The sequence below is a fragment of the Temnothorax longispinosus genome, chromosome 12 (assembly GCF_030848805.1).
Source record: "Temnothorax longispinosus isolate EJ_2023e chromosome 12, Tlon_JGU_v1, whole genome shotgun sequence".
Classification (NCBI taxonomy): Eukaryota; Metazoa; Arthropoda; class Insecta; order Hymenoptera; family Formicidae; genus Temnothorax; species Temnothorax longispinosus.
In genome coordinates this window covers 1,647,667-1,660,859 of record NC_092369.1, presented here as the reverse complement: position 1 = coordinate 1,660,859, position 13,193 = coordinate 1,647,667, and the positions used below count along the sequence as shown (strand labels likewise).

The window sequence follows — 13,193 nt, the reverse complement described above, 5'->3', positions numbered from 1 at the left end:
TGATTTTTTGTTATTTAAATAATTATATATATAAATATATATAAGTTTTAAACGTCGCTTGTTTATTAAAAAGTTATTAACAAAAAAGTTTAAAAAATACAACAGTTTGGTTGGTTTGTGTCAGTGCTAAGAAAAGTAATTTGCTAATATGTGTTGAGACCTCATTTCGTTTTGTAAGCAGGGGTGGGGTAAGGTGGACCTCAATACTTTTAACGCAAAGCGAGATCCATCCCACTCCACTCCATCCTTGCTTATAAGGCGAAATGAGATCTATCATTGTACGGTTGGGGTTTTCAACTTTCCACGCAAACCGAGGTCCATCTCCAACCACCTCTGCCTGCGAAAGAGGGTAGCCCCTGCTCCCTCCCCCGCCTACATGAGTACTGTATCTATACACACATATTAGCAAATTACTTCCCTTATAGATTTCGTTCCGCGTACACGTGTGTACGAGTGTGATTAATAAAACACGTATCATATAAGAAATTGTCAATGATCTCTACAGTGCATCGAAAGTGATGATAATGAATAAGTTTGATTAAAAGCTTTCCAGAAAGAAACGATTCTATGTAATAACATTACATATATATATTTATACGTTTTTGTTCTTGTCCATTTATTAAATAATATTAAAAATAGTAACGTACGTGTTTTATTAGTTCAAACGTGCTGCAATTTAATCATTACCTTTATTTATAACATTTCAAGCAGCGCGTAATAACTATTATTCGATAATAATAGTTATTATAATATGAAAGTTAATTACAAACATTTTTTATAGGTGAGGTAAGCGTTTCCTTTTATTTCATTTTTTATTTCTTGTTATAGAATTATTAAATTTATTTAAATAAAGAAATTGTGTTTAAATTTAACTAGTCAAGCGTCTTAGTTGCCTTGCTACGCCGCTTCGACAAAAAATTGCTTCACTATGTTTTACTACTAGTGAAGGACTATTACAGGAATAAGTTTAGTTAAAATACGTTTCCCAGCCCTGCCCTTGTAAGTAAAAAAATGTAACACGTAGTAAACATAGGTTGAAAACTAAATTTATAGTTTGAAATAGTATACTAAAATAACATTTTATTTTGACTTTTGAACGCTCATAGCGCTTAAACGATTGCAGATTATTGTAAATCTTGCTCATTGTGACTTTTGATCAGCATCATATAAACTATCTACTTCCAAAGTTTCAGCCAATTTCACCAAAATCCAAAATTTCCATAAGAACTGTGCAGAGTCCTTTATCAAGTCCAACCATATATATCTATTTGTGAAAGATAAGTTAAAGATAAAAAGTTACGATTTTAATGGTTTTTGTTAAATAAAAACAAACTCGTTATTTGATCAAAATTCTTTATTAACTTTTAGGTACTGATCGTAGATCAGCTTTATTAATAGCCTTTAATAGATATATGCTTCATCGTATTGTCGTGAAGACATCTTCTTTGTTGTGTTAATACGGAACTTTCAACGCTGAATAAGCGCTCTACCGCGAAGCACTACTTGGAAGTAGTGTGTGGCATTTAATAAAGTTTTTTAATATTTGGATAGTCATTTCGACATTACAAAGTTTAGATTTTAAAAATTGTTGAAATTCCTCTAGTTCGGGTCAAAACGGCTTTGTTTCTCGGTTAAAAGGAAAAAATCATCATTATTATCGGGTACTTTGTCGCTCATTGAGGGACTTTCTTTCGATCCTGATATTTAATAGATCTTGTAGACTCGGTTTAAAGTAACGATTAAAGTAACTGTTCGATTTGTTACCCAAAAAATGTAACTGCGTTACCGTTACAGTTATTACCGAGAGAAATAACGCCGTTACCGCAAATCGTTACTGGAAAAAAGTAACTTGTAACGGTAACGCGTTACTTCCCAACCCTGCTATATACACACACACAAACCTGTATTTTATGAGATATTTAAAAAAGATCTAATTGATGTATTCTTGATCTATTCGGCAATGTTAAAGTCTTTTCTTAATCTTTATAATTTGTGCATTCAATAATACATATAACTGAATATATTCAAATAAATAACAAAATGGTTGTAATATAATGAAAGTTATTCGATTATCATGTTTCATTTTTCACGTATTTAATCAAAATAATTTAACAGAGATGTTCCTACCTGATAAAGCGCAGCTAAATGATTACTCGTTGCGACCAAAAACGGTTGATTGACACCCGGATGATCTAAGTCATGCGTTACAGCCGCTATCAAAGAAGCCATAATTTCTAAATTCGTTAGATGCGTTTTAATCTGCAAATTTATAACTCGGTCATTTTTTTTCACTGAGAAAATAAAGTTATTACATGCCGTCTAAATAATTGAAAATTCTACATTTATCTATAAAACTGCAAAATAAATATATAGTTACCTTTTTTTCTTGAAGGAAGCAATGCATTGCCTGAGTGACATCCGTAGCATGTATACTGTTGTGGTAAGGATTTGTACTGTGATAACCCTCCTCGATAAAAGCTTCAATTAAATATATACATGAATTATTTGATCATGATATTCAAAGATTGGCGATTTTTAAAAAAAATTATTTATTTTTACTTTCTTATTTTTTATATTCTATACTATTTTATTTCTCCTATATCTTTCTATATGTGTAATAAAATCAAAATAATATAAATCTTTCTTCCTCTCTCTTTTCCCATCCCTCTTTCTCTAAAAAAAAAAACATGTTTACATTACTTGATATATGTCAAAAAAACATTAAATACCTAGAATTATCTACGCAAAGCATTAACTTCTTTTCTCGAAAATTATTAAGTACAGCTATGAAATATTTTGTAGAGATTTTTCGTCAGATAAATGGAATATAATGAAATAAAAGGAATACATTTATAATTTTTTGCATCTAATTGTATCAACGTACACAATGCAATAACCAGTTACATTTATTTTGTAAATACAACATACATTATGCATTTTTTATGTCAATTTTAATTTTTCTTTCATTAATCTAAATATGAAGTATTTAAGTAAAATTATCAGAAAATGAATGCTTTATAAAGTATTTCGTACTTTTATTAGAACATTAGACTAAAACGCGAAATATATCTCAAAATAATTATAATAATAAGTAGGGGTATTCAAATAAGTTAAAGTTTAACGGTTTGACAGGTTATGTCGGGTTAAAGTCGAGTAAAAAGTTAATTAATTAACTTTGAGCGCGCTACTCTTTAAGGTTATGCAAAATACATAAGTGACTCGTTAACCTATCACATTAATCTTTGGGTTAAAAGTGTAAAAATTAACTTTTTACCCGACTTTAACCCGACATAACCTGTCAAACCGTTAAACTTTAACTTATTTGAATACCCCTAGTGAAACACGACCGCTATGATATACAATTTAGAGGAAACGCCAATTCGGTTAGGACTGGATTTGGTAGCCTAATAATATTATTCGCGTACGTTTCTTTGTCTTAGCTCGACTAAAATAATTATTTTTGATGATTTCATAATCAAATTAATAAACATGCAAAATAATAAGAAGAATTGAGTTATATAATAAGAAGAAATATACATTTATTTTAAAAACTAAAAAAAATTTATCTTAAATAAGATGATCGAGCTACCCGCCTACTTCTTGAAAAGATTTAGAAGCAAAATTCTATTTATAACAGAAAGATTTCCAACAAACTTTAAAATACTATAAAAAATTTTCTTATTATTATGCTTCCTTTATTATCAACTTTTTAATTTTTAACAACACTACCTGCTATCAAGCAAATTCTTTTGTGCCCACTACTATTTTACATTATAAATTAATGTAGACTAAATAAATAGAATAAATAATTATTAACTTATTTATAAAAAATCTAAAATGAATCAAATCTAGGCCAATATGAGTTTAATAAGCTATTCTTGCAATAATGTAATTATATTTTTTATTTGTTCTTATAGTAATTGAATTTAGGGTAAGTCGGAGAAAGATGCCATAGTTAAGAAATATTAAAGAAATATGAAGAAACCAATAGTTACAACCTCTTCGAAATTCTTACAAAATTATACTTAAGCTTTCACATAGCAGTGCTGAAAATAGCCACCCTAAAAATTATGATTAAAATATTGTAATTGGATTATATATGTTTCCCTGCAAAACTGGTATTATACCCTTATGCTTCTATTTACAGGTGGCATCTTATTCAGGGGTAATGGAGGAAGATACGGGTACTGTGTGTGTGTGAGAGACATTCAGCACTCAATAAATGAAGTGTAATACGTATACAAAAATATAGTTATTTATTTTAAACAATAAACTTGTTTAACGATTAATAATTAGTAAACACAATTTCAAAAAAATTAATACTTTTGTTTTAGATATACATTTATCGGAATATTGTAGCATTCACGATATTTAAAAAAACTAAAATCTATATATATAAAAACAAATGTCCTGACTGACTGACTCATCAACGTCCAGCCCAAATCCCCGTAACCGACGTTTTGTTCCCCGGAAAAAATCTCCCGGAAATCAGTTCCCGGAAAAAATCTCTCCGGAAAAAATCTCCCCATCAAAAAATCTCCCCCGGAAAATATCTCCCCCGGAAAAAATTTCCGTGCCCAGCAAAAACCGAGGTGCCACATGGGTTTACAACTTTCCACGTGTGAAAAGCCCACGCACGTACTTTGCAAGGCACACTATGTGTATAGTTTAATGATAGTGGAGCCCCCCGCAGGGGGGCGGAACCTACTGCCTCCACGCATACACTTTTCGCGCGAGGCGAGGTGCCACATGGGTTTACAACTTTCCACGTGTGAAAAGCCCACGCATATACTTTGCAAGACAACCTTTCTCAAGAAGTTTAACGCAACCAGCAAAGCGCAAATAAATTAAAAAAGTCGTCGTGACTAAAAACAAAGACAATAAATACATAACTCATGATAATTTAATACAACGAAAGATTGACAGCAACATTCTTCAGGATTTTCAACGCATCTAACAAAACGCAATTAACGTAATACAATCGGCGTAACTAACAACAAAGATAAATAACACATAATTCATAACACATTTTTATAACGATAGATTGGCAGCGACATTCTTCAAATATTGTAACACATCCTGTCGGTTGTAGGCTGCAACGAGACTCTTCAATCGCGCATCGTTGTCTTTGTAGCGCTTGTTTCTATTATTCGCAGGAGCGTGAGCATTCGCGCGCGCAATGTGAGCTTCGACGAGACCCTGCTCTGCTTGAAGCAACTCAATCATTTTCCACAGTACGAGATGCGAACCATTTGCTCTCCGATTTAGTGCATGGTGCCATCCTTCCACTGCATTGTTGGTACGAGCAACAGCCTCCATCACTGAGGAGTAATGGTTCCACAAAGAAATGTCAAACATTGCGCCGCGTCGTACTTTACGACGACCTAACACGCCAACCCAAGTGTGCTCAAAATAATCGAGAAAACCTCTCAAATCTTTCTCATTATCCGTGAAAAATTTCGACTGCAGCAAAGCATCGTACGCGTAAGTGACATCGCAGGAAGAAACGAATGCCAATGCGAATAACATTCGCAAATTACGAGCTACGCGGCTGCTCTCGCGGTACAATGGCGCAAGGTCGTGATCTTGTATACTACGCCAAAGTGCTTGACCGAAATGGAATAAACACTCTTTGATTTCACACTCGGGAAATTCTAGTGTAACGGCTTTTAAAAATGCCATCTCAAAATCCGACATTACATTTTTTGGGGCCACCCCGGGAATAGCATCTTTTAGAACCCGCAACAGAGTTTGATATGTTCTCTTGCGTCGATTAGGGCATAACGCATATACAAGAGGCACAATTTTGCCATTCACCTCCCCATGCACGGTGTACAGTTGGTCGAATATTTCAGGCACTACTTTAAAAGTACCATCACAATACCATATGTCACATCCTCGCAACACCTGCAGATTATCCTCCGTAGCAAATATAAGCAGTCTGTTGTTAATATCCTCAGAGTCAAATAACAAGAATTTCACGCTCTTCAATGTCTTTTGAAAGTGTTCTGGTATTTCATACAATGTGTTCTTCCTGGGATTAGGCGGTAAAGGATTGTTTCTTTGACGGTTCCTCGGACAGTCCGACTCAATGACTCAGCACTCGGTAATTGTGCAGCAACAGGAGACGACACCGTACCCAGCACGGACGCCACTAACGATGATGCTTCCTTGCTTGTCACCGCTTTCTTCCGTAATTTTGCAACAACGCGCTTTGTCTCAACTGCTGCAGCGTTAGGAGTGTGAGTTGTGTGCTCAGTTTGATGCAAAATGATGCCTATAATAAGCAAAAAATAAAAGAGTAATGACAATTTTCCGATACTGCCATTAAGGAGGTTCGATGGCTTCATCGGAGGGAGTAGTGGGACGCGGGGGTTCTGGAAACAGCGCACTAGCGTTTGAAGTAGTGGGAATGAAGGGGATTGCTCTGATTGGTCGCCGCATGTATAATGCGTGCTGCTGTTCACGTCGTTCACGACCATGACAGTCTATGCAGACGAAAAATCAAGCAATTTATGCTTTAATAATTAATTTTTCTACGAAATGTGCGGTAACCTTCCCCTTTCTTTCGCTCATTTATTTGTAAATTATTAAGTTACATGTGCAAATTTCTTTTTCTTTATCATTTGCATTTTTTCTTGCACTTATTTCATTCTGAAGGTATATGCAATATGTCATTTCCCATAAAAACCATAAGAACCTATGTTAAAAATGCAGCCAGTTTCATGCAATTTTAATATGTTGTTCTGGAATGCAAAATAGAATTATGTGAATTTTTTGGGAATTTTTCACCGTCCCGTTTTGAAATAAATCTACTCCTAAAATTGTACTTTTTAGGTTTTTGGAGTAGATTTTTTTCAAAACAGGACGGTGAAAAATTCCCAAAAAATTCACATAATTCTATTTTGCATTGCAGAACAACATATTAAAATTTCATGAAATTCTCTGCATTTTGTTGTAGCCATCGAACCACCTTAAGTACATTAATTTACGTACCATCGCGTAACTCCGACGACGTGTGACAAATCCCCCGACACCCGGTTTTATACTGCACACACCGCCAAATAACTTTTCCATTAGACCCCTCCCCATGCTTGTAATACAATTCACCATCAGCAATCAGCTGATTCTTTCCCTTGTTGCTTTTTACAAATTTGAGCGGCATGGTGCACGATAATATCGCTACCAGTACTTACAACAGACTGATTACTGTTATTCGAGGTGATATTGCTGACGATGAGTAAACACAGTACAATCAGTTGACGGTTCCGAATAATAACATATACAAGCATCAAATAAAGTCGCACAGTCTAGTGTAACGGCTTTTAAAAATGCCATCTCAATTTGAAATACAGTAGTACTGGAATTTTGGATGGGGAGATTTTTTCCGGGGGAGATTTTTTCCGGGGAAGATTTCTTCCGGGGGAGATTTTTTCCGGGGGAGATTTCTTCCGGGGGAGATTTTTTTCGGGGGAGATTTTTTCCGGGGAGATTTTCCCGGGAACTTATTTCCGGGGAGGATTTTTCCGGGGAGATTTCTTCCTAGAACCCAAATCCCTAAACCTAAAAACATGAAATTCAAAGAGTACATTCCTTCCATGACGTGAGCACCCATTAAGAAGAAATTTTTAGAAACTCGACCTCTAAGGGAGTGAAAAAAGGTAAAATATGTATTGCTGTAGCGAAGCACGGGTATCAAGCTAGTCTAATATAAGAATACAAAAATTGTACGTCAGTATTCATGTAAATAGTCTGTCACATTAATGATGTTTTTCCTAAAGTGGTATTTTACTTCAATGACGATGAGGAGAAGATACTACCTCTGATTCTTTACACATTGACATCATAGAAGAAATGGCTATTCGGGTCAATAGACAGCCATTTCATATGGTTTCAAAAAAATATGTTAAATAAATCCACTTTTAATGAAAAGAAATTAACAAATAATCTTAAAAAAAGTGTACACTATTATAAGAAGCCTATTCACCACTTGATTTGAACGGATCTTCTCAGATTTTTCGGATTTAACACGATAAAATTGGAAAAGCCTACATGTGATGTTACTCATTGTATGAAAAATCTCACGTTAAGGGTCGACAGGAGTAACACTACCGACCTCTGTCGGGTTGCTTAGCTGCGAGTCCGTATTTTATTTATTATAAATTTTTTAAAAGCCAAAATGGAAAATTCGGTTATGTACCGGGTTGCGGCTGATCTTACGGATTAAAACGAGCATAAGTTTAATGAGATTTGTTAATTACGTTGGCTAAAATTTGGGAAAAACCTTTTCTAAGCAGCTTTTCAGGCTTGCTTAGAGCTGCAATACCCTATATATTTCAAATATTCTTCAATTTATATTAATTTTTACTCTTTTCCTGTTCTTGTCACAATCAATGATATTGATATATGAATTCTAGTTTCAGTCGAGCAGTTTATATTTGACTGAGAAGAATTTTAATAAAGATCAAAACTAGTATCAACTAAAGAATATTTAGAACAAAATATTTCAAATAAAATATTTAAAATAAAAAGTTAAAAAAATAGAGAAATATTGTATTACAGACCATATTTTGTAAATGTATGTATACTAAATTGTGTTATCGTACGAACTTCTATTACACATATCTGATTTATAGTATTGACCTGGATTTGATTCTTTATAATTTCCTATAAATAAGTTAATTATTATTATTTTTTAATATAGTTTTACTAGATTTATTTAAAAAATAAATGTTTAAATAGAATTTGCCTTATTTTTAGGTTTATTTCAGATATATATGACTGACAGCTCCTAAATAAAACTGGCATAAATTCATTACAATCTTTATAGTCAGTACATTTCGGGGGGCGCTAGTTATTGGGCCATTTCAATATTGGGAAAATTTTAGGAAAACTTGAATTTTGCTGATCTATGCAAATGAGTATAAAAGTTTTTCGTTTTATACTATTCAATACATTCAATGCGAGTACGCAAGCAGAGATGCTATTAACAATCGATATAAAAGGATAGAGTATTTTTTATATTTAGGCGTTTTTTTGGTTCGATTTCTATCTTGATTAATCTAACCGGGACTGTATATAGAGACCGATAGAAAAAGAAGTACATATTTTTTGTGTATCCCGATTAGTCTCGGCATTTAGTAACTGTAAAGTAATACCTGATATCATATATCATTATATGATAATTAATTATCATAGAACTGGAATGTAGTTGCAATTTTGGCCGACGTCCACTGTCCTCCTTTTATTAGCCACGTTTTAGTAATGAGCTGCTGCACAGTATCTTTATATATCCCGAAACATTTAAACGTGGCCAAAAGATCTATATGCACATTTAATATTGTAGTATTTCTATATGTCTTCGTGAGCGTCAGGCGCGACAGTGTAAGAATCCAGAGTACTCTATTATATACCCCGTTAGCTCTTTATTACTCGCAGTCTAATACAACTCTCCCTCGCCCGCTTTCACGACTCACACTTGCACTCGTCCGCACTCACACTCCATCTCGAGTCATTACCGAGATCAGTCATCACCATCAACCAATCACACACCGCATTTATTATGTTCCGCCGCGTACCCTAAAGTTCGGTCATTCTTGACCAGAGCAAATAGTCTCAAAACTTGCAAGAAATAACATAAGATATGATAAGCAGGTCCACCAATTTATCGTTTTATAACTGATCGGTCAGAACACATTGTCGCTATAGAGTAAAACATAGAACGCAGGTCAAATCATCTGAAAGACTTCGTGGAACATGTTGTATGATGCGGCGATCGTCTAACGGATTGCGAGGATTCGCACTTATAACTAACAGTACAAATATACTTATATGTACAGGGTTTGGTAAAAGTATGGCAACCCTTAAATTTTACGAAAATTATGCATTTTCGGGAGGGGAGGGAAAGTTACACACGCGGAGCAGAGGATTTTTAGTCATTAAAAAGAGAAGGAGTGACCGTCCTCAGTCTTTATTTGATCTGCAACCAATCACCGCACATCCACACCCACACTTTCAAATACACATATATGTACACGCACATGCACGCACGCACAGAGGTGTAAATCCGACCGTGCAACTTCTTTGCGGTATACCTTGTATAATGCTGATGCCAGCGATACTGTAACTTTCAAGCTCCATAACTTGAAAAGTATTTAATAAAAAAATACTTTGTTATAGTGTTTGGAAAAGCTATCGAGATAAGAATATGTAATAAAAAATTGAAGTTTTCATTAAAAAATTTCAAGGTGATCTTTACGTAACTTTGGCAACACTCTTCAAAGTCATACTAATATTGCTACGTAATGCGTTACTTGAAACCCTACACATTTAAAACATTTTTTCGAAAATGTATAGTTTTTGTAAAATTTATTTGCCATACTTTTGCCAAACCCTGTATATACAATGTTTCAAAAGGTATAGGATAAACTTTAGGGGTTGCTACATATCACCGAAAGAATCAATTTTTGTTCAGGAACCTATGTCCTCCGACGCGTTCTTGAAGAGCTGCGCGTCCTCATTCGGATCACCTGTTATGTAGGCAACTCGCACGATAGCATTGACGTCTAACAATAATAGTTTACACGTTCTTTAATTTTTTTTGTTGGTTTTTTAACTTTTATTTACGTATTTTATTACAGGAGATACTCAAAGTGCCTGCCTTGCACTTAATTAAATTTATCATATCTGTAGCCCTAAATTTTCTTACTGATTAGAACATCTGGTAAATATTTTATACCCTTATAAACCCCTTCTTAATGATCTAATTCTCCTTCACATATACATTTCATTATAAAAGTATCCTCCTGAGTAACCTTCAGAAGGTTTTAGCCGTCGCTTGTTGTTTATTAAAAAGTTATGAACAAAAAAGTTTAAGAAATATAATAGTGTCATTGCTAAGGGAAGTACGTTGGTGATATATGTGTATAGACTGTACTCATATAGGCGGGAGAGAAGCTACCGTTTCTTCGTCGCAAGCAGGGGTTGGTGGGGGTACGCGTGGAAAGTTGAAAACCCGAATTGTATAATATGATATACCTCGTTTCGCCCTATGAGCAGAGGGGTGGGGTGGGATGAGGTGAATCTCGCTTTGCGTGAAAAGTACAATGCTGTCTAGAGAACCATCCACGCGAAGCGAGCTTCACCCCATTCCATCCCACCTCACCTCTACTTACAGAACAAAAGGTCTATCATTGTACGGTTCGGGTTTTCAACTTTTCAGGCAAAACATGGTCCAAGGTCCACCCCTACCCACCCCTGTCTGCTACCGCCCCACCCCCGCCTACATGTGTACTGTCATATAGACATGTGTGTATAACATATATCAGCAAAATACTTTCTTTAGTACTGACACAAACAGAGGCGGCAGTGTGGTCTAGTGGTAGAGCGCCAGACTCGTAATCTGAGGAACCAGGTTCGAGTTCACTAGAGCCATGTAAACATGGAATGTTTTTCCGATAGCTGCGCCTCTCCGTGCAAGAAAGGCTTTTGTGCATAGCAAACTGGGCTCCGTCTTTCGGAAAGAGACGTTAAGCCGTTGGTCCAAATAAGGGTTAAAGTGAGAGGAGAAGAATTGGAAGGATAATAGCGTGCGAACTCTACGGGGATATGCAATAAATTACGAATTTTACAGGAATTTTTTTTTAGTACTGACACAAACTATTTCTCATTTATATTTGTTCATAACTTTTTAATAAACAATGAGCGATGGCTAAAACCTTCTAAAAGTTATTCAGGAGAGTGCTCTTTGCAATATATGTAAAGGAGAAGGTCATTAAGGGGGGTTCGTAAAGATAAATATTTACCGGACACTCAATAATGTTCTTGATTTGATCAAAAGCTTTCATGATCCTTTCAATTATCTCCTTTCTAGTGTCGAGTGATGTACACCATTTAGGTGATTGGACAAGGTCGCGTAATTCCTTAAGGATGTGTTAGAGGACACGGGTTCCTTAACAAAAATTGAGATTTTAAATGAGACCTACCATTCCCTAGTTTGTCTCATATTTCTTGAAACACTCAGTATATAAAACAAACAAAATTCTTATTTTGAATATTTTAATGTTTACATTTGATAATCATAAACAGATTTATATTCGATTGATTTATATTCGAATATTATTTGACTTTTCGAAATATGATATATGAAATATAATATACTATAAATATCATACGTTCTATTCGCGATTATATGAATACTAAAATATATAACAAGTTTGTTAACAAAATAAATCTGTCAATAAAATGCAAAAACATAATAAAAAGTGTGCAAGTGGAAACTTGTTTAAGTGAGCAAGTAGAAACTTGCACATTGCTTTCTTATAGTTTTTAAGTGTGCAAGTAGAAACCTGTACATTGCTTTCTCTATGAGGAAGCTTGTTTTTTTATGCATAAGTATATATTTATTAATTTGGCTTCCTCATAGAGGAAGCAATGTACTGTACAAATTTCTACTTGCTCACTTAAACAAGTTTCTACTTACACACTTAAAAACTATGAGAAAGCAATGTACAAGTTTCCACTTGCACACTTAAAAACTATGAGAAAGCAATGTACAAGTTTCCACTTGCACACTTAAAAACTATGAGGAAGCAATGTGTAAGTTTCTACTTGCACACTTAAAAACTATGAGGAAGCAATGCGCAAGTTTCTACTTGCACACTTTTTTTTATATCATTAAAGATAGATTGGTGTTGTATTTGGCTTGATATCTCAAAATTTGCGGAAATTAGAGCAATCACGTAGATTTTTTTAAACAGAAATCGGTAATCTCTTTATTATTAGCATTTTTTATTAATTCTATTATATTCTTCAATTTTTTCTATCCCTATTTCATATATAATTCTTTAAAATTTAATTAATTAGTTCTTGAGTTACAGAAATTTCAGTAAACTTGGCTGTTTTTTTTTTAACAGAAATTGGTAACTAATCAACCAAATCCAGAACTAATCTTAACGAATTATATATGAAATAGGGGTAGAAAAGACTGAAGAATATAATAGAATTAATAAAAATTGATAATAATAAAGGAGTTACCAATTTCTGTTAAAAAAAAAAAAAAAAAAAAACAGCCAAGTTTATTGAAATTTCTATAACTCAAGAACTGATTAATTAAATTTTAAAGAATTACATTTGAAATAGGGGTAGAAAAAACTGGAAAATATAATAGAATTAGAAATAGATCAATATCTCAA

At 34.0% G+C, this 13,193-nt stretch overlaps 1 protein-coding gene across 11 annotated transcripts in view; it reads right to left on the bottom strand.

The window, feature by feature from the left end:
• LOC139822842 (uncharacterized) overlaps positions 1–13,193 on the bottom strand; it is an 87,751-nt gene that overhangs the window by 27,135 nt on the left and 47,423 nt on the right. For all 11 annotated transcript variants that reach the window (XM_071794965.1, XM_071794967.1, XM_071794966.1 and 8 more), the window contains 2 exons: positions 2,378–2,478; positions 2,128–2,259 (listed from right to left, as the gene is read on the bottom strand). In XM_071794965.1, coding sequence (XP_071651066.1) covers positions 2,128–2,259; positions 2,378–2,478 — 233 coding nt within the window. The remainder of the gene's footprint in view (positions 1–2,127; positions 2,260–2,377; positions 2,479–13,193) is intronic.